This window comes from Girardinichthys multiradiatus, chromosome 13 (genome assembly GCF_021462225.1).
Source record: "Girardinichthys multiradiatus isolate DD_20200921_A chromosome 13, DD_fGirMul_XY1, whole genome shotgun sequence".
NCBI lineage: Eukaryota > Metazoa > Chordata > Actinopteri > Cyprinodontiformes > Goodeidae > Girardinichthys > Girardinichthys multiradiatus.
In genome coordinates this window covers 42756064-42778609 of record NC_061806.1, presented here as the reverse complement: position 1 = coordinate 42778609, position 22546 = coordinate 42756064, and the positions used below count along the sequence as shown (strand labels likewise).

The following is a 22546-nucleotide window of genomic DNA, read 5'->3' as shown; positions in this document are numbered from 1 at the left end:
CTAGCTGTATTAACTGAAGCTGTGTGCTAACTTTTAAACGCTCTTCCTTTGGTCCAAAGATTATTACTTCAGTTTTGTTTTGATTCAGCTGAAGATAATTTAGGCCCATCCATGCATTGATTTCTTCTAAGCATTTACCCAGCGCTTGAATGGGTTCATGGTCATCTGGTGACATCGTATCATATAGCTGTGTGTCGTCTGCATAGTTATGATAACTTACGTTGTTGTTTATTAAAATCTGAGTTAGGGGGAGCATGTAGATATTGAATAGAAGGGGCCCTAAGATGGACCCTTGGGGAACGCCACATGTTATTTTTGTGTCTCTGATGTAAAGTTATCTACTGACACGATTAATCAGAATCAGAATCAGCTTTATTGCCAAGTTCGTGCATACAAACAAGGAATTTGACTCTGGTACACTTTGCTCTTTTGTTCTGTTTTTTGCATTACAGAATAAACATATTTATAATTTACAATGTACAATATACACATATCTAATAGAAAAGGTGCATTTGCAACATCTGTATGCTGTTGTTCTGTTGTTCTGTAAGGTCCAATAATACCAGCACTGTGGTTCTTCCACAGTCTGCATTTATACGGATGTCATTGAACACCTTGACAAGAGCAGTCTCTGTACTGTGGTGAGCAGGAAGCCTGACTGGAAGACATCGAAGCGGTTGGTCGTTGTTAGGAAGTTGTTTAACTGCTGAAACGCAGCTTTTTCAATAATCTTACTGATGAAGGGGAGGTTTGATATAGGCCTGTAGTTCTGTAGTAGCAGCTTGTCCAAGTTGCTCTTTTTCAATAGAGGTTTGATAATTGCTGTTTTCAGGGCCTGCAGGAAAACACCTGACAAAAGGGACGTGTTTATTATTTGTGTTAAATCAGATGTTATTACAGGCAAAGCTTTCTGAAGGAAAGCTGTGGGTAAAAGATCGAGACAGCAAGAAGAAGAGCTTAGTTGCTGTACGATTTCTTCTAAGATTTTATAGTTTATTTGGTGAAATTGGTAAATTTTGTCAAAATCAGTTCTAGTTGGAGACAACATTGGTCCTGGAGTTGATGTGGATGTTCTGACTGCCTCTCTGATCTTTTGGGTTTTTTCAGTGAAGAAGTTAACAAATTCATTGCAGGTCCTGGTAGAGTGGAGTTCAGATGCTACAGTTACAGGATGGTTTGTTAACCTGTCGACCGTGGTAAATAATGCACGAGCATCGTTAATGTTTTTACTGATGATCTCAGAAAAGAAAGATTCTCTTGCATTTTTCAGTTGTAGGTTATATCTGTATAGTCTCTATTTATAGATAATATAGTGAACCTGGAGTCCAGTCATTCTCCACCTGCGTTCAGCTTTTCGACACTCATTTTATTTCACTTCTGACTGGTGGAGAACTTCTCCATGGAGACATTTTCTTCCCAGAAACGACTTTCACTTTAATTGGAGCAATTGAATCAATGATGTCCGAGATTTTAGAATGAAAGTTATCTACCAGCTCATCTACAGTGTTACAGGGCAAAGTGGAGGTAGAAGAGTAAATCTGGTTAAAGGTTTCAGCAGCACCGTCCTTAAAGATGTGTTTTCTTATCATGTCTCTTTGACAAACTGAGTCATTGCAGATGATGCTTTCAAAAATAACAGAAAAATGGTCAGATAGAGCAACATCAGTTACAGACACCTTGGAAATGTTTAGACCCTTAGTGATGATCAAGTCTAAAATATGTTCCTGTTTGTGTGTTTGCTGTTTAACATGTTGAGTCAAACCAACATTTCTAAGTGTCACATAGATCTATTGGACTTCTGTCTTCAGGATTGTCCATGTGAATGTTGAAGTCTCCCACAATAATTAAACAGTCATAATCAACACATATCACAGATAAAAGCTCATTAAAATCACTGATAAAGTTTGTTTTGGACTTAGGAGGCCTGGAAATATTCAAGAACATAGTTCGGACCGGGCTCTTTACCTGGAGAGCCAAATATTCAAAAGAGTCAAATTTGCCCAGAAATACTTTTTTACACTCTAATAAATCTTTAAACAAAGTGGCCCCTCCACCTTTTCTTTGCTGTCTGCTCTCACAAAGAAAATAGTAGTTTGGAGGCGTCGCCTCTATCAGAATGGGAGCTTCATTAAATTCATGTAACCATGTTTCTGTTAAAAACAGAACATTAAGATCGTGGTCAGTAATGAAGTCATTGATTAAAAATGATTTTCCTGACAGAGATCTAATGTTCAATAAAGCCAGTTTATATGATTTAGTTGCTGATATTAACTCTGTGTCTGGTTGTACCTGACAGTTTATGGCTTTTGTTGATTGTTTATTGCTGTCTCTTATCCTTTTAGCTTTGTTCTTTCTGTCACGTAGAAGCACAGAGATTTTACAACTATCTCCTATTAGGGGCCCAAGTTTTTCCTGGACATGATAATTTCTGATAGAGTTACCACTGGGGCCCAGACTGTATCACAGAGAAGTGATTTGAAGGTCCTGATTAGGAGGAGATAGATTAGGAGGTGGTGGAGGTCTGCAGCATTTGGAAGATGTTGGTTTAGTAGCAGGGCCTCGGCCACGGGGGGTGTTGAATGGAGAAGATGTCAGAACCATTTGGGTCCCGATTTTAAGAGCTCCTTTCATGTTATCAGAATCCAGTAAAGCAAAAAGCGGCTCAGTGGGGAGATGGGAGAGTTCTGTGAAGTCTGGGTCAGGGTCTGGGGTGAGGGGGGTATAATGGGGGGGATTTCGACGGGGAGACTTTTTGAGATGACCTCTCTTTCTCAGCCAACTGGCTGATTGTTTCTGCTGGAGCTGTTGGAGGCATCGTTATCATTGTTGTTGATACTCCATGTTCTCTGCTGAAGGTCGAAGCTGCTGGTGGATTATTTACTGAATAGAAGAGATTAGATGTGAGACGTCTGGCTCCTGGGTTGTTCAAACAGAAACCATCTTGCTTGAAGAGTTGTCTTTTTTCCCAAAAACTTTTAAAGTTGTCGATGAAGTTCACAGGTGTGGTAGCACATGTTTTTTTCAACCACTTATTAATCATCAGAAGTCTTGAAAAAATCTCATCTCCACAAAAATCGGTGCAAAGGGTCCGCTGAGAAACATCTTGATATTGAGACCTCCAACAATATTCAGAAGACGAGTGAAATCCTCCTTCAGTCCTTCTGATTTTTTCTTAGCCACGTCATCCATGGCTCCACAGTGTATAATAAGGTTTTCTAGAGACGGGCGTTTTTCTGTGATTGCCAGAATATTCTCTGAGATATCGGAGACCACGTTACTGGTACCAATCAGAACTTCTGTGTTTTTCTTGTTGCAGACGTTTTTAATCCCATCCACAGCTGTGTTGATCACTATTAGGGTTCTTGGTCTGGTGGGGCACTTTTTCTCTGGCAGCTTAGGAGAAAACTGTTTAGAATGAAGGTTGTTCTCAAACCTTTTATTGTTCTCAGAAGATGGATTATTTTCCTGGTTTTCATTCTGTAGTGGAGCAAATCTGTTCTGGAGGAGAACTCCATCATTTCCAGCTGTCTCACTCCTATCAGTTGTTGTGACAGCAGCTCGCTGTCGAAGTCTCCTTTTCCCAGGAGAAACTGGGGCATTTCTCTGTAATTCTGGCCATTCTAATTTATTTAATTGCTGAGATCTTCCAGTGAGTCGTCCACCTTGATTTTTTGGGCATGTCCCTAAAACATGCCAGGGGGGTCTGCCGGTAGGTTTATTCTCAGTGTTCTGATTGCCGGCTGAGTTGTTGAGCTGGCTGTCACTGTTTGGGATCACAGGTAGAGTTGAATCATCGTTGTACCTCATATTCACCTCCACATTCACTTCTAGTCCATGGAGTTTCATCTCCAATACAGCCAATTTCTGTAAAGGTTTGTCCAAGTCCTCTGCGGTGAAGGGAGGCATTTTGTGCTGATTAGCTGGCGTCAACTTGTCCTGCTTTCAAGTTTGATTATAAAAACATCAAAATCCTTTAGAAAAAAATTACATAATAATAATCCTTGGGAGTCGCTGGTAAGAAGTTGTTTTAGTCCAATATTTCCATAATTTTGGCTAAGAGATAAAACGTTAGGAGTCAAAGAATGCAAGCAAGCAGGGAGCTTAGGAGAAACGTATCTGAGCAGGCAGAGAGGTGGAAGTGGAAAAAAAAGAAACCTGCAGCAGACTTAGATTAAGTATGTACACCCGCTACTACACAACCTACCAGATAGACACCACAATGGTGACACATAGTCTACTGACAATCACTGAGGGAGGAAACATCCATTGCATTCGAGTGTGTCGAAGCCGTCTCTGCTTTCCCAGGTCCGTTGTTTTGGGCAAAGGTTTCAAAAGAGTGAAATAAACACAAAGTACAATCAGCTTAAGTTCACCTCTGCGCAGAGGGAGAGAGATGCCCCAGCCAACACCTGCGAGCAACAACTCTGCCCTCTCTCCGCTTCCAGCTCGTTTTATTAAGTCTCCAGGGTGCGTACAACATTTTCTTTTTTACATATATCATATCACTTAGTCGTACTGCATAACAGTTCCTTATGTCCAAATAAGGAGTGCTTCCTGTTATTACTTCCAGCAGGCTCCTTTTATCCTGTCTCGTTCACTCCCTATCCGCTGCTCCCCTGTCCTTCAACAATTTATGACCTCTATCAGCACATTCCAGTTACACACATAGATGGTTATAATCTGACAGAGAGAGGTATCCCAATCCTTGCGGTTTTTAGTAGAACAATGACCATCAGTGGGACCCTTTGTGGGGTTCCTTGAGACGACATTGTTGTAAATAAGTGCTAAATAAATAAATAAACTGAAACTGAAACTATCTCTGTAGTTATGCTGCTATAGGCTTAGGCTGCTGGAGGACATAATGACCACTTTCACTCTCTTCGCTACATTCTCACACTACTCTCCAATTTTGCATTGTTTGCTGTTATTTCAGCTTTTAACTTTGTTCTCTCTTTTCTCTTCCTAGAAGCTACACCTGGCCTGACTCTGTGTCTACTTGTGACACCTTTCTGGAGAGGGGCATCTTCCAAGCTTCTGCTGGCAACAACTTAATGCTCACCTTCTACAGATGATCCACATGGCCCTGTCTTTTAGTGTTTAACCCTTTCTCTCTCCTAGACATGGCTACTGACTGAGCTTCTACTGTAACTAACTCTATGTGCTCTCTTTCAGACTCTAACCTTGAAAACTGGCTCAGAGTTTATCTGTTCTTTCTTTCTAGATGAAACGATTAAAGGAGCTACATCCATTAACATTTACTTTTCCTTCCCATAGAAAGTACTCCTGGATCAGTGCTTCTTTGTTCTCTTTGTGTCTCTGCTCTGTTCTCTCAAACCTCCAGTCGGTCGTGGCAGATGGCCGCTCACACTGAGCCTGGTTCTGGTTCTGTTGGAGGTTTCTTCCTGTTAAAAGGGAGTTTTTCCTCTCCACTGTCGCTACATGCATGCTCAGTATGAGGGATTGCTGCAAAGTCAACACCAGTGACTGTCCACTGTCTCTACATGCTCATCCAGGAGGAGTGAATGCTGCAAGTCACTGACTGGATGCAATCTGCTGGGTTTCCTTAGATAGAAAAACTTTTTATCCAATTTGAATAAATAACTAACTCCGACTGCACTATTCAATTGTTAGGATTAATAGGAATGTATGAACCTGACGGTTGTGAAGAACCTTGAGACAACATGTGTTGTGAATTGGCGCTATATAAATAAAACTGAATTGAATTGAACTGAATTGAATTGAATTGAATAGTTTATATTCTACAAGTGCCAGATATAAAACTATATGTGACCTTCTATCGAGGCTTTTCATCATCCTCTAACAGATGGCGATGGTCTGAGACGGGAGACTCAGCGCTGATCTCTGTAATCATTCCTCTGCCTTAATTTAGATTAAAGGAGCTAAAAGTTAGAAACTGTTTGAGAGTCGTTCCTTTAAGAGTCTTTAGATAGAGTCTGTGATCGCTTCATGGGGACCAAGTATCGGAGGAGCTCCGAGGCGTCTGACCGCCAACAGGGTGCGGCAGCTCGGACAAATTGGTGTTTCCGCCCGCGCCCCGAAAGTGAAAAAAACTGTTGCATAAGGTTGCCACGGAAGAACAAAACATCACAGCAGCGGTCACAAACTAAAAGGTAGGGAGATTCCTCTTAAAAAATGTCCAGTGTTTTTCCTGTAAAAACACTTGCTGTGTTGTTAGCTCTGAGTGAGCTGTTTTTGTAATTCTTGGAGGCAGAGAAATGGTTCAGAATAATTGTTGCGAACGCGTTAATAAGTGATAAGACGTGTTAATAGGCGGTGCGATTTTAACGGTGACAGCCCGGGAAGAAAGGTACAGTCTTCTAAAAGAAACTAGGGTCTAGGGGTGTAAGTTTCGAGTTCCTTTATTGGATGCAAGGGAAGATCGGTTTCCCTCGCACACAATATAAAAGCCACCTCCCTGAATGAGGCACGCAAATACTCGGGGAGGGATTGTTGGGTCCAGACCTTTCCATAAGAAAAGTTAAAAGATACTACCGAGGGGAAGTGTATGGGTTTAAACGGCCTCCCTGATCTTCTTAAAAGATCTCAAAGCCGCCCACTTCTTTGATCGTAAAGCACGCAGGAGATGCGCAAACTCGGGTAAGGTTTGTAAGGTCCTGGACCTCGTTAAAGAAGTCTGGAAGATACTGTCAAGGGGAAGTCTTCCTTGTGAGTAATCAGCTGTGAAGAAAAGAAACAAAATAAAAATAAAAAGTATATATAAAGGATGTATCATCAACTGGCCAGTGTGAATGTGTGCGAGTCGATAAAAGTGAGCTGGCGGAAGTGACGGGGGACATATTACACTGACTGACTGCTACATGCTAAGCTAACATGCTAAGCTAACATGCTAAGCTAACAGACCCTAGCTCACTGAATAAACTCTGCTGTGAATAAGCTTTGGTGTCTGAGAGATAACGAAATAAGCTCTCATTTGGACCAGGAAACGGTGCTGTACCGCCTGGTCGGTCCGAGTGTGTGAAAGTGTGTGAAGTGAGAGAATGACTGAGAGAATCACTAGAAAATGAGTTCCCTGCTTGTTCTGTAGGAGCAGACTTGGAGACAGGGAGGAGAAACATATTAGCAAGTTTCAACCACAAAGACGCTTTAACAAGTTAAAACAATAGTTTGATGGAGCTTGTTTATGTTATGTAAAAATGAGGGGATATGTGGCAGGATACATTTAATTTAAATTGTGTTCTGATATGAAACTAATTGAAATTTTGAGTTTTTAGGTGTGGAGAAGCAGTCCTGGCCATGGACCGCCTGCTTGAAACCCAAAAATCTTTTTAAACGGTCTGATGCTCAGTTATCAGGTATCAAGGTATCACAATAATAATTAGAAGCTACAAGAGCAGGTCTGATCCTCAATAGTACCATAATAATACTCGGTCAGTTCTTTATGATAACATGAAAGGAAGTGCCAGAAAGGGACAATCTCTCCCCTCAAAACATGATTTTAACAGATGGTTTGACTTTTTCAGTCAGGTTCAGAATGATCAAATTAGACTCAAATTTAATACAAGATGAAATGAACCTTAACAGAATTACTGGACTGGACTAAATGGAGAAAACTTGAGTTAACTGAACCAAACTTTAGTAACTTGAAATAAGGTATAATTAAAAGGGAAACTGTACAGTGTGTTTATAAAACTGGGTTAAACAAACTAAGATTATAAGACATAATATGCCCTTCATTTCTGTCTTCATCAATTTTATTAAGTCTTCTAAATGGATGAGGAGTGAGTTTTTTCCACAGGACTCAGTTACAGTTAAATGTAATTGAACAAGATTTTAAAAATGGTATCTACGGTTCAAATTTAATACTTACATTAACAATTAAATGAACTCAATAGTTTGACCCTTTTTGATGCCTACACTACACATAAAAAGAGACCAATCAAGATATGGAAAGAGATTAAAATAAGCACTAGAACTAATGAAATTAGCACTTCGCATTATTAGAATAATAGCAACTAATAAAAAATAGTGACCCCATTCTTAAATATAATAAGAACTTACTGCATTAGAAAATATATATAGATCTAAATAATGCTAGATTAGAATAAAACATTCAGAGACGTTATAATCTTGCTGATGAATACCACAAACATTGTTATGGAACCAGATGATTACAAGAGAGCAGTTTTATCAGGGTCAAACAGAAACATTTCCTGGGAAGATCCAATGTCCTTCGACCTGATTTTGACTTTATTTAACTCTATCATGACATAATATTATGTATGGACAGAAATAAAAGGTATAATTGGCAGCACTGACACCTGATTATTTCAAGGGTGACCCCTTGAGATGCACCTTCTCATTTTTGACAGGGTCCTTGCAGAACAGAAGATAAACAACAGTAAAGCGAATCAAACAAATATGAAAAAATCACACAGAAACAACCACAACATTCTCAAGGACCCACACACTCTCACAACCACATAGTCACACACAACCAAAATCACAACCACCAGCATAGCAACTGCATGGCACATAGACTTAACATCAAGACACAAAATAAGAAAACATACAGGTGCAGAGTTCATGTTCATATCTCTGTGAGGATTAAGTCCAGAATAAATTAACCTTTATTCTTACTGAAAACAAGAAAAAGATGTTTTACAATAAAGTAAATATGAATAACAGTAATTCAGTAAGTAAGTGAGGCAAAGTATTCAAGCTGATGAAGCTTTAAACTGAAATGCAAAACGTCTCATTTTCCTAATTCTTGGTGTAAAACATAAAGATAACTGATCAGTATTTCTCAGGCCATATAGTGAATTAAATTGGATTAAGTATTTCTAAATACAGAGTATTTCAAAGTTTGAGGGGATGAAGATTAGTTTCTGTGGCACGGTCATAAATAACATCAGCGTGTTCTAGGATCAGCAGCACCAGTTGTGGAAAATTATTTTATGAGCTGGAAGGAAAAAACATTCTCAGAACAATAATGTGAGAATTTTAAGCCAACAGGCTTTCAAACAATATTAAATTTAGGATTTAAAATTCGACAAGTTAGACTCAGATTTGATCTGACTCCAAAGGATGATTTGTCAATAACTTTACAACAATTAATTGCAGTGATTAAACTTGGAAAAACTTTCACTCATTTAAGACTTTTAGCAGGAGGAAAAATGCTGTTAACTTTATATCATTTGAAAAGAATAAATCTACCATTGCCTTCTGACAAGATTAAAATTAATGTCCTATATTTAAAACTTGGTTTTCACCAAAAGTGGTAGTTGCATTAAATGATAGAGTTGATTTAATTAAAAACAATAAAATGCCAGGAGAATTATACATACCGATTTATCTCGGGTCAAGTCAAATTTATTTATATAGCGCTTTTCAGCAACAAGGCACTCAGGACGCTGTGCATAAGGAGGAACATTGCAGTGATGCAAAATCAAATAACAGAGGTAAGAATAGAAAGATGGAAAAGAAAATGAAAAGGAAAGTTGGACTGAAAACATAACTAAAACTTAACTTAACTAATAATGTTTAGATGGCACAGCCATTATTTATGCATAAATAGGTTTATTGAGGTAGGCAGAAGTACAAATTAATTTTCAACTTTCACTACTTGATGCTGCAAAAGGGTGACAAGAGGTCAAGTATCCATAGTATTTGTGTCAGACCACCAGGTGCTACAAAGGTAGGCTATACTTTCCTTTTTTCTGAATGAAATGATTCTGTTTATAACTAATCTATTTACTTTGATCTCCTTTTACTCCTTAATAAGCTGGTGTTGTGGAAAATTATTTTAGTGCTCTGAACTTTTCTTTACCTCTCCTCTCTGAGCTCTGTGTTTTGGTTACTTAAGAGCAGATGGGCTCTAAATTCATTATCAGGAGTTTTATGGTTAACACTCCCTGAAGTGTTATATCTAAAGGGATGGTAGATGGGTGCTCTCATAAATAACCTGGTTACTTCTGACCCAGGGAGGGTCTAGGGGCCATATTTCTAAACTCTTTCAAGTTGAGATAACACCCTCATTCTGGTATAAATACTGTTTGTGACTTCTGTTCGTTGCTCTGCTTCACTAAACTAAACTCAGTGACAGAGTCTTCAAAAACGCTGTATGCCTTTCACTTGTTAAGAGTTGATTTCTCTCCCACTTTGATAAGAAAATCCACAACACTGGTACACAGCAAGACTGGAATGTCATTTATTTTTGTCTTCTTTGTACATAATAATGTACAAATATGATTATATGTTATGAAATGAAGATGGTGAAAGAAAGAAAAATGCTGATTTCACTACCCAAGTTTGTGATTTCTTGTTCGTGTTAATTTGTTGTACTGGGATGACTGTATGATCAAATTATTTTCAGGCATTGCCGGTCACAATGATTTCTCTGGAAAGGTTGATGAAGAGTCGTCCCACTATATTGCCTGATGATGTGAGCAATAACCCTAAACATATAATTTTCTCCTGGGTGAAGAAGGCCTGAAAAGGTGGCTGAGACCAGCCTGACTAATGGGTCCATTGACACATGATTACTTAGAACATGAGATCTCTGGGGTTCAGGAACAATAGGAATCCAAAGATTGTGTTTGAGGGTTGAAAACGTGTGGTTGAGAAGAGTGTGACAGGAATGAATGAAGGTCCAAGGTATAAATGATGAATGATGTGGGCCGTATGAGTGAAAGGTTTATGGATCTAATGGTATGTTTTAGTTTCTGTGAGCTCATTTTTGTTCTGGGTTTTGATTCATAGTTGTGTTCAGACAACTAATGAACATTTTGGAGCGCACCAAGTTTAGGTTTTCATGTGTTTTTCTCTAATGTCAGTGTTCCCTAGATGTGTTCAGATGCTCGCAAGTTGGAACAATTTTCTGGGTTTTAGTTTCAGAGGATGAAAACTTAAATTTCTTATGAATTTTCTTGAGGTGAAATTGGATCTAAATTCTCTTTGGGATGGGAACAGAACCAAATAGAACCTGTCATTCTGCCATAGGGTTCTGGTTGAATAATTTGATGGTAAAAGATTTGGCAGCAAACTTCTTTAAGAGGGGAGGCTGAAGCCGGCATGTGTTGTGTGTCTGAAGTGTTTGTCTAAATTTCTGTTTCAATGTTTGTCTGACTAACCTTTAAACTTCAGAGAAAACAAAAAGAAATAATAATGATCATAGGATGGAAAAATGGAAATGGATTTATTGGGGAAAAATGACTGGTTATTGTGATCAAATGTTTAACAGGAATGAATAACTAAATAATGATATGATTAAGGTTGTACAGAATATGCAAATTACTTTATCTAGTATTGGGGGTAGAGGTTACGGGGAAGGACCCTAAAGGTCTAATTTAGGTAGATATAATTAAATTATCAACGTGTTTGAAAAGTAGGTTGTCCAAAACACTGGACACCTTTATGGTAAATGATGTGAATACTTTGTTCTGGGGATGATTTCAAAAACTTTTTATGGAAAGTAACGGTTTGAACATATCTTGGCTACTAGTTAACGGACAATAAAGAAGCAACTAACTGGGTTACAATATAAATATGATTTTTGGTTAAAGGTAAGAAGATGACTCTGTTATATTGTCTATATATAAGATTCTCATAAAACCAGGTACTGGAACATTTCCTGTTCCCAACAAGCCCTAAAGGAAACTGTTATTAATTTTATGGATTCTGACAACAGAGTGAAAGGATGTAGAGATGCTTGACATGTTCACCAGGTCGGCTGAGAGAGATAATCACACAATCAAAAAACGATTAGCTAAAGTTATACAAAAATGAAGTGTGCTGAAGATGCACTGCCCTTGGTGATGTTTTACATCAGATCATCACCCACTGAGCTCATGGGTTTAACTCTCTATCAGCTGCTGACAGGAAGAACCATACCCTGACCTTTCACCTCCTCTCTTCAGTCAGGGTGTGAACCCAGTCTGGATTCACAGAGAAAACAACTGACATGTTCAAAGATTTTAATCTGTCGTAAAGTTTTTGTCTCATAAAACACAGGAGGCTCTAACCAAAGAACCAACAGGAGAAACAAACTCTGGATGAGGACAAAACTAAGGTCAGCAGATCATAAAGCAGGAAGGAAGAGACGTCCTCCGAAGGAAACCTCAGAGAAATCAGAAAACACCTGAGGAAGAACATGTGAATAGGTTCGATTGGATATCTTTTGACTTAACATTTCATTTCCAGCTAACACATCATAAATGTGCTTGTTGAATTAAATTAATTTATTCCAGTAACCATAACGTCAAAAGGTGAGATTAACTCATCTTTTTGATTTCAACTAACAAAATATAATTATGTGGAACCTGTTTCATAAATGATTGAGTGGTCTGGGTTACTTTAACAGAGGAAATGTGATAAAGATTAAACAATAAAAATAATATTTGTTGGGTTAAATCTTGAAGGAAAATGTCCTGGTAAATTTCACAAAATCAAAAATCACAGAGAGGAGAAGGATTTCTAAAGTAAAACTGTGTGAATAATGAAAGAAAAAAAAGTTTATTTCTGTGAATGTGGGAAATTGTGGAATAAACTGCATGAAGGGTTAAAGGAGTGTTCAACTATTTAATCAATTTGAATAACTTCATGAATAGAAATTATAACTTCCTGTGTGCTTCTGAGTTATTTATTTATAGATTATGTTGTTTACAACTTAGATTGTAAATTATCTTGATACAAGGCCATGAACTTTTACCTGCTGCTGAACAGAACTGATTTAGGGTAATAAATGTTTTAATAATTAATAATAATTGCTATTGACTGGACAGGAAAGATGTGCCCTGGATTCCCTCTCCTTCCAGGATGCCCTGATACCAATTGGCCTACTTCGTCAGCGGGAACCTTTCAGAAAATGTGTTTTTGAATTTGATACTTCAAACTGCTTCCTGTTAGAACTGATTCTAATCTTTTAAATGACACCAAGGTAAAACAGGAGAGACTGTAACCAGGATGTTGAAATTATTTCTTGTCAAATTAGAATAGCTTTGGATATGATCCTAGCAAAAAGGAAAAATAAGGGTTGTGTGTGTTTTTGGAGAGGCTTGTTGTTCTTTTATTCCCAACAATTACAGCACCTGATGGATCTCTAAAGAAGGTCCTAAATGACTTGCAATCACTATCCATTGAATTAAAATCGCACTCAGGAATCGATGAACAATTCACAAAAATGTTTGAGACGTGGTTCAGAAAACGGGGAAACCTTCTGGTGAGTATATTCACGTCATTGACTGTTGTGGTGATCGCAGGTTCTGTTTGCTGTTGTGCAACGTGTATTCCAGCTCTCATCCTCAGGTGTATTGATCGTGCGATTGGTTCCAGTGATACCAGAGGTTTGAGATGACCAGAATATCAAATGGATGTGGTGCTAGAGCCCACACTGATGTTGTCCACTGAATATTTAAGCACAAGTGATGATGTGGATCTCATGGAACCAAACCAAAGTGTTGGAGAAATTATGATACTGTGCTATGAAGAGGAGGACGAAACCCATTGTTCAGAGCCAGCCTGAAAATGGGAACAAAATTAAATCACAACCATAAACCGAGGATGCAACACCAGGCCTTGCTGAAGACCAACCCTTTCCTGCGGTCTGGAGAGAGACCGGACCATCCTTTTAGGGGAATAACTACAACCATGAACTCAGGGGGTCCGAGAGTGACAACCGCCTGTCAGATGCAAATAGTTAAGGGGTCGGGCCCCTCAAATCAACGATGTAAGAAAGAGGGGGCCGTGATCAGGCTCACCGGTTTGACAGAGGATAACCCATAAGTGAAAAGGGGGTCCGCCCTCTGACCCGATATCCTTTACAGTGATTTCTGTGACTTAATAAATAATGTTGATATTAAAGGAATCAGAATATTTGATTTAATTGTATGAATGATGTACCAGATAAGTTAATGACAGATTGATTAAATGAAATTAGTTAAGCACATGTCATAAATCAAAGTATTAATAGAACCTCGCAGGTTATTTTTAGTTATGTTCACCTCCAAAGGTTGATTTTTAGGACATGTTAAGTAATAAATGGAGGCTGCTTTAAAGTAAAAAGTTTTCTAATTGTGCTAAACAGGTACAATGTTTTTGATAATGATGAAATATTTTTGACTAAGATCCATATGATTATGCCACTATGTGGCCTGTTTTAATGATAGTAATTGTAGTTAATAATTACCTACAATTGGGCGTAATCTGCCCGGTATGAACATATGATTTTATATTCCATTTTAAGAGTCACCTTTCAGGTAGCTGAACCTGCCAAAAGACGCTTGGGGATGGATGTCGCTTAGAGAACAGAGAAGATGGACGAAGACAATCAACACTTAGGGTCTACATTAACTGATTCACATGATGTTAGACAGGATTTTCTGCTGTGCTTCAGGCTGTTGTCCTTTCTCTCTTTTCTCTAAATCAACACATACAGGTTTGATGGGGTTAGACTTGTCTCCACTAGGTGTATCAACTGTTGCTTAGACACAACCAGGGGGTCTACCGGAGAGATGGCGTTCCTCCGTGCGGGGGGAGGAACCACATGACAGCTGGAAGGAGATTCCCTGGTCATATATAAGTTTAACACACATACACGGTTGAATGATTGTTTCTGGGGGTGGGTACCCAGTTGCAGGTGGTCCACTACCCAGTGCCTAGGGCGTTAACTGATCTAAATTAGTGAGGTGCCTTTAAATGACACCTCATCAGGGGGATTGTTAGGAATAACCTTTATTAATATGAGTCATAGCTGTTTTTCCCTTTTATACTATAGTGAAATAAAATATAAGTTCTCATGTTTCCCTTTTGTTACAATAGGATAAGAATGTTCATAAATATACAGTACAAGGAGAAATGGCCCAAGGATTGTCATAATTCAATTCAAAGATACTTTATTGATCCCTGAGGGGAAATTATAATTCCAGTACAACCCATCCAAACATACATCATGACACAAGACAATGGGGGGACGGGTCACCGAGGCTTTGCTGCCCACTCACAGGCGCTGCCCTTGCTAGATGAGAAAAGAGGCCACATTAGGTAAGTAGAGGGAAATAAATCATATTTCACACTTTATCCTTAGCAGGATACAGTTTGAGATTGTAAAAAACCTCAGAACAAAGAAGCAACAAGTTGACAAAACAACATCATGCTGGGAACGGTGAAGGTGGTGTGAGGGGGTGCATATGTTTATCTTGAGCATGTGTGTGTGTGCAAGTAAGTCCATGAAGCACTGTCACAGAGGCCATTGTCCTTGATGGTACGTTGAAGGCCACAAAGTTCTGAGCAGGTCCACAGATGTTCTCAGGAAAGGGAGGGAGCAGAGCGTCATGTTTACATAACTTCCAGGAGAAGTTGAAGATAGCCAGCCATCAAGGCCGTGCAGGGGAACCAGATTCAGTAAAACAATAATTATTTGGGTTAGGCTGACTCTTAATTTTCCATCAGCCTTGAGAGTCTCGCTGGTTCTTCTCAAAGGCGAATCCAAACAGCCAAATTCCTGGTCTTTTGCCAGATACGAGCGAACAACTTTCTCCTAGATTTATCCCATTTCACCCCTGAGTCCAGGAACCGCAGTCCAGTCTGCGATTCAGCTCACGTAACATCTCAGTCTGAGTGTTGATCGCTCTGAAGATCCCATCATACATGCCAGGCAGCCTTACAATGGCCAGAACAGCTGCTGACATTCTCCGAATTTCTCGATATGCCAGGTAACCGCTGACTCCAAAAAGCAGAAATCCTGATATCAAACATCCAATTATTGACATATCTTCCACATCCTCGACTGACATTATCGACAAACACACAATCCTCCACTTCTGCCAGGAGTCCATCGTGTATCCAGAGAAAAATGTCCCGTCTGGACAAGAGGACTCTCCTTCACTGTCTTCTCCTCGAGAAAATTTGATCAATTGCATTGAGAGACCAGCTGTCCAAATCCATAACTAAGAATTTGGAAGATATGCAAGAAGAGGCTCTAAAAAGAAGACAAGACACAGAGTTGAAGCAGGGTAGATATGGGAGGAGACAGAGAAAAAGTGTCCTCCTCCACCGAGAGCAGAAAGAAAAAAATGACCTGAAGCTGGGGCACTGGGGTTGATAGTGGAGCAGCTGATTTAACTGGTTTGATTAGAAACCTACAGCACACTTAGATTAAGTATGGACACCCGCTACTACACAACCTACCAAATAGACACCACAATGGTGACACATAGTCTACTGATAATCACTGAGGGAGGGAACATCCATTGCATTGGAGAACCAGATATAAAACTACATGTGACAGACGGCGACGGTCCGAGACGGGAGCCTCAGCGCTGATCTCTGTAATCATTCCTCTGCCTTAATTTAGATTAAAGGAGCTAAAAGTTAGAAACTGTTTGAGAGTCGTTCCTTTAAGAGTCTTTAGATAGAGTCTGATCGCTTCTGGGGACCAAGTACCGGAGGAGCTCCGAGGCGTCTGACTGCCAACAGGGTGCGGCAGCTCAGACAACCCAGACTAACATCTAACTTCAGCTTTAAGACTCACTTTAATCGGGACAAATTTTTCTGTGTAGCACCAGCAAATGTGACTGTATGGCCTCTACACCAATGGGTCCAACGTATATCCTGACAAATAGAATCCTATTCATTCAGTACAGTGCAACCTTTTGATCAACCTTCACATTTAGTTATAGAGAGTCAACTGATCAGAATGCCTCTTCATGAACTTCTTAGGAGGTTGGAGCACGTCCAACTGGCAGGAGACTCTTATCTAAACCCAGAACTGACTGGAGGGATTCATATAATACACCCTTTTGGGCTGAGAACAGCTTGGGATATATGAGGAGGAACTCGAGTGTTGCTGGACTGAGTAAGCAGCTGAGCTTGTTACCTCCAGGACTTGAACCCAGATAATATCTGACAAATTGATGGCTGCAACTCTGAGAATAATTAAATTAATCATTTATTCATCAAATTTAATATCTTCATCACTTTCTGCCCTTTTCTGCTGCATGCCTTGGAGTTAAGCTGTTGTTCTGCAACAAAAAACCTGATGCACTGACAAATAAAATGTTCCATTCTGAATCTATAGAAGTTATATTTATTCAGCAAAGTAAAACAGATTAGATAATATAATCATTTCTGACAATATTTCAGAATGTCTCATATTTTAAATCTCAATTGTTAAATCCCAGGTGTCATCAGTTCTTTTTGTTTCCTTGCATGCTAGGAATGTTATTTGCAATAATTATTAGGTTTATTCACATTTTAGATCTATTTAATGTCAAGGCTCTCATTCTACTCTCTGATAATGATATACTGTTTGCAGGGTGTAACCATCAACCACAGGGCAGCTGACTAGGGTAGCAGCCAATAAGATTCCTACAATACAAGGTGAGGAGGAGAAGTTTAGGAGCAACAACGACGAGGGACACACTCCTGGCAGGAAGTCAGGAGGAATCCTTGCAGAGAGGGAGAAGTCATTTCCCCCGATGAACTCCAGCAGAGGCACTGGTGGCACCAAGAAGAGGACACAACACAGAATATGTCATGGCTATGACACATAGTTGCAGCCAGGGAATTAACAGAGTACTGACACCTCTGCTGGTCAGGACCAGCGAAGAAGAATTACATCTGTATCTGGGGTTGTCATCTTCGGTCCTCAAGAGCCTGTGTTCTGCTAATGAACCGTTCGTCTGATTCAGGCATGTTGGACCAGGGAAACCGATGACTGGAGTTGGCCACCTCTGGTCTATCTGAATGCTACCTAAATTTTAGTGTTGTGAATTGCTGTTTGGGCTGCATGGTGGTGCGGTTGGTAACACTGTTGCCTTGCATCTAAGGGTCCTGGGTTAATACCTAGCTGGGGGTCTTTCTGCATGGAGCTTGCATGTTCTCCCCGTGCATGCATGGGCTCTCTCTGGGTGCTCTGGCTTCCTTCTACAGTCCAAAAACATGACTGTTAATTAATCTTTCTCAATTGCCCCTAGGTGTGCCTGGTTGTTTCTCCTGTGTGTCTATGTGTTGCCCTGCAGTGGACTGGTGACCTGTCCGGGGTGTCCCCTACCTCTCGCCTGTAGACAGCTGGAGATAGGCAGCTTTTTAATCCATCCTCAGGGTGCCGGTCAGTTAAGTCTTCAAACTACTTCTCTCAGACAACAAACTTCCTTACTTCCTCCTTCTAACTGGATTATTCACAAAATTAATCTTTGCTTTATGAACTGGATACTTTGCTGTTATTACTTGCCTTAACAGCACATTGTGTCATCTGTTGGTGTCTGGGTTATCTTTAGTTTTATTCTGATCACTTCATCAAATGTTTGACAAAAAACATGTTTTTTGTTGTTAGAAAAGTTAGAAAATGTCAGCTTATCCTGCTGATCCTGCTGTTGCACCTGCTTAAGACTAACAGAAAACAGTCCAAAACGTCTTGAAATCACTACTTAATACATCCTGTCCATCTATTGGTGGACTTGCAGCTGGAAATGTCAGTATATAAAGGAGAATATGATCTCCACCATCATTTAGGATTATAGCCATCAAAGCATTTTACTGGTCTGAGAGCCATGACCTTTGTAAGTCACACTGACTTTAGTGGAGGGTGGCATTTCCATTCTGCAGCGCGGGTCTCTGGTTTCATTCAATGGACACTCGCCGGGCGCCCCACACCAGAACAACTGCTTATAGGAGTTCCTGAAGTTCTCGGACAAGAAGGCATAGATGATGGGGTTGACAGAGGAGTTGCTGTAGGCCAAGCAGTGAGCCACCATCCTGAAGACGAAGGAGGCCTGGTTCAGGGGGAAGGAGCCGAACTCCACCCACAGGTGGACAATGTGGTGAGGCAGCCAGGACAGGCAGAAGACCACAACCACCACCAGGACGGTCTGAGCAGTCTGTGAAGGAGGGAACATAGAGGACATGAAGTTTGTTGGATGGTCTTGAGGAGACCTGGGGAAGATTTTAGTCTTTTAAACTGCAGTGTTTGTGGGAGATTTCTTTGTCCATGAAAGAAACATTCTCCAAACATTTTCAGGTTTGTCATGGGGTACCACAAGGTTTAGTTTTAGGACCTTTACTTATTAACCTTTACATTCTCTGTTGGTGTTAAAGTTAAACGTTTCCAATGAACAGAAAAAATTTGCAAAGGATGGTGAAGTGGTGCAGGGTGTTTATTTAGCTTTAGAGATTACTTGAGGACATGAAGTTCCTTTACATATATGCTGCCAGTGAGAACACTGAGTTCCCACTTTGTGAACTTGCTCATTCATTCATGCATACATAAGCATATGCACGCAGTTTCTGCCATACAGCTTTACTGCTGCTCCCACAGAGTCATCTTTGATGCCTGTTCAAACCTACAATTAAACATCTTAAGTGACTAAATCGTGTTCTTCAGAGATTTTAAAGGCAGTTTGCATCAGACCAGCTCTGAAGGTGGTATAACTTAGTTTAATCTCATCAGGAGTTTATCTTAAATAAATCAACAAGAGTGTTGCTGTTGCTGGTCTTTGCTGCATCAGAGGAACTGACCATTCAAGAAAATGAACAACCAATGTGTGCTCTATGGTAGGTAACACAGGAATAGCCATTAAAAGATGTCTGTGGACGTCCTCTGCATGGAGTCTATTTGGAACTCTCAAGTTATTTTCTCTTCTCCTTAATTTGAGAACGATAAAACATCATGACCAAAGAGTCAAATTAGCTCTGGAATAATATGAGCTCTCTGCCTCTCATCTTCCTGCTGTTTGTTCTAAAACCACCCTGACATGCAGGGAAGTAGTGAGTGTAGGACAATGCAGCGCATGAAGCTGCCGGAAGGTCTTCTAAAACTGAATTTATAAAGGTTTGTGTCTCTGTTTAGAAACAGAGATGTGTTTTCTATCCGTCCATCCATTGTCTTCCGGGGCCATCAGGTCCAGGAGGAAGCCCCAGACATCCCTCACTCCTGCAGAACCCTCCAGCTCATTCTGGGGGATCCCAAGGCGTTCCCAGCCCAGATAGGATCTATAGTCTATTTTTCGGACACACTGTTATTACAGTTTGGTTTCAGTTTGTATTTATTTCTTTGAGTTGTTTGTTTTTTCCTCCCTTTTTTTTTTGGACTGTTCAAAATGTTAGATTTCATTGTTTTCATTAAGGTGAAGATTTTTCATCCCTGGGTTCAGGAAAAATAACTTATTGCTTACTTTTTAATCCCTTGGCTAATACAAATATCATTTAGACTTTTGAAATTGGAAAAAAATCTTTTCTGTGTTTTTTTCTAAAAACAAAAGAGACTTGAAAATGTATTATTGTGTTAAAGGTCAGACATAGGTATTTATAAGATGAAAATTCCAACAACATAAAGAAATTAAACAAATATTCTGACACATTTCTATGCCATTGCTTATGGGAGAGTTTTTTGTGTCCAATGGACATAATGCGGGGACAGCAGGGGGACAGTCCCTCAAAAAGACAATTAATCAGTGTGAGAAGTGCTGCCTGCATTAAGTGTTTGGTTAGTTTAAGGTTTTAAGCCCTCTGACCCAGATTAACTTTGCTTCCACTCACCTTCTTTTTAGACACCTCTGATTTCTTGGAGACATTCTTCAGCTTTTTGTGGAGATGGTTTAAGACCTGGAAACCACAAAGGAGACCATGGGAGATTTGGCAGAAACATCTGGACACACCAAGCTTGACTGCCTACATGACAGGGCGGGAAATCCATCATTCTTCTCGTTACAAAACATAAAATATGATCTTCATACGCATTAACATCCCAGCTCTTCATACTATTTGGCAGACCACGTAATTTCTGAGCCTTTACGCACTTTCCTTCCGCCTCATCCTGCGCACTAACCTTTGCGTAGCAGACTGAGATGAGGCTGAGCGGCAGCAGGTAACCGAACACGAAGGTGCACATCACGTAGACCTTCCTGTGCTGCTCCGGCCAGACCTCCCAGCAGAAGGTGTTGTTGTCCTCCCTCTCCACGATGCTCTGGTAGTGCGCCACAGGCGCGGCCATCACCACAGACACGACCCAGATCAGCACCACGCCGAGCAGCGCGTGCCTCCCCACGCGGATTGACGAGGCTTTCCTGGCGTGGACGATGGCCACGTAGCGGTCCACGGACATGGCGGACAGGGTGAAGATGCTGACCAGCATGGAGACGGTGAAGAAGTAGTGGATGAACTTGCAGATGAAGGCTCCCAGCACCCAGGTGGGCAGCATGTAGATGGTGGACTGGAAGGGGACGCAGAAGAGGAGGTAGGACAGGTCCGCTACGCTCAGGTTCAGGATGAAGATGTTGGTGGTGCTCCTTGGCTGTCCCGGTTTGCTCCGCGCCAGGACGGTGATCACCAGGCTGTTCCCCAGCACTCCCAGAATAAAGATGATCCCGAATATAAGAAGGGAAATAAAGTTATCAACCCCCACCCCCAGGAGGAGTTTAGCCGGCAGCGCCCCTGTGTTGAAGAGCTGACTTTGGTTCTCCACCTGCTGCTCCATCTTTTTCACTTCAGTAAATGTTAAAAGCAGAGCATCCTCTCAGAGCTGGATGGACTTCCTCCTGAAGGGAAGTTGGGATGGAGCTGCCTCTGCTTCACAGCCAACGTCAGCAAACTGTGCGCAACCTGTGCGGCTCCACAGCTGACCCGCAAAGGCTTTAAAGCAGTGGTTCCCAAAGGTGGGGTGAGGACCTCTCTGGGGGTCATGAAATAACAAGCTCTGGGTCTTGGATGATTAAGGTAAATGTCTTTTTAGACTATAACTGTTGCAACAGATTAAAACAAATGACCTGCACTTGTATAACACTTTATCAGTTCTGAGGAGCCCACAGTGCTTTCCACCACAATCAGTCACTCACACACTGACAGGGGTGAGCTACACTGTAGCCACAGCTGCCCTCCAATCGCAGCCAGCAGGCCCCTCTGACCACCATCAGCAGGCAAGGAGGGTGAAGCGTCTTGCCCAAGGACATAACGATTGAGATGGACGCAGCGGGGGTTTGAACCGGCAACCCACAGGGTACGGGATGAACCCCTACCACCTGAGTCACTGTTGGTCCATGAGAAAACAATCAAGAAATCATCAGCTCAGATTCTGCTGAGAATTACAAACATGACTCCACAACTTTTTTATTAGTATCTTCTTTCATCAAATCCAAGATTTATTTATACTTTCTATGTATCATAAAACTGATCATTTAGATGTAAATCTTTCCTTTGGAGGCACTTTGTGTCTTTAAATGTCATATTTACATATTTAAAGCTTTTTCTTTTGATGACTCGTTGTTTTTATGTTAATATTAGCTCTGTTTAGCCACTGAGGGTATTTGGATCCATTTCACCTGTGGTGATCCTTCTGTGGTACCAACTCAGCCACAAAAAATCAAACCAATATGTTGTTCAGAAGCAGCAAATTTGCACATCAACAGCAGCTTCTCATGATGAGCCAAACTATAATAATGTTAACTGAGCCCAGAAATGATTAGATCATCTCTGCTGGTATTGATCCACCCTGACCCGGTCCTAGAGCCCTGATGCAGAGGCTATGTAACCTGAGAGCAGAGGCTGATGGTATCTTTGGAGGTTGTCCTCAGATGGA

At 40.6% G+C, this 22546-nt stretch overlaps 1 protein-coding gene across 1 annotated transcript; it reads right to left on the bottom strand.

Annotated features, from left to right (window-relative positions):
* Positions 1-16349: 16349 nt before the first annotated feature.
* On the bottom strand, positions 16350-22239 carry galr1a (galanin receptor 1a). The gene is made up of 3 exons (XM_047384346.1): positions 20801-22239; positions 20512-20577; positions 16350-18854 (listed from the first exon to the last, which is right to left on the bottom strand). The coding sequence occupies exons 1-3, from the start codon at positions 21446-21448 to the stop codon at positions 18501-18503; spliced, it is 1068 nt and encodes a 355-aa protein (XP_047240302.1). The 5' UTR covers positions 21449-22239; the 3' UTR covers positions 16350-18500.
* Positions 22240-22546: the final 307 nt, after the last annotated feature.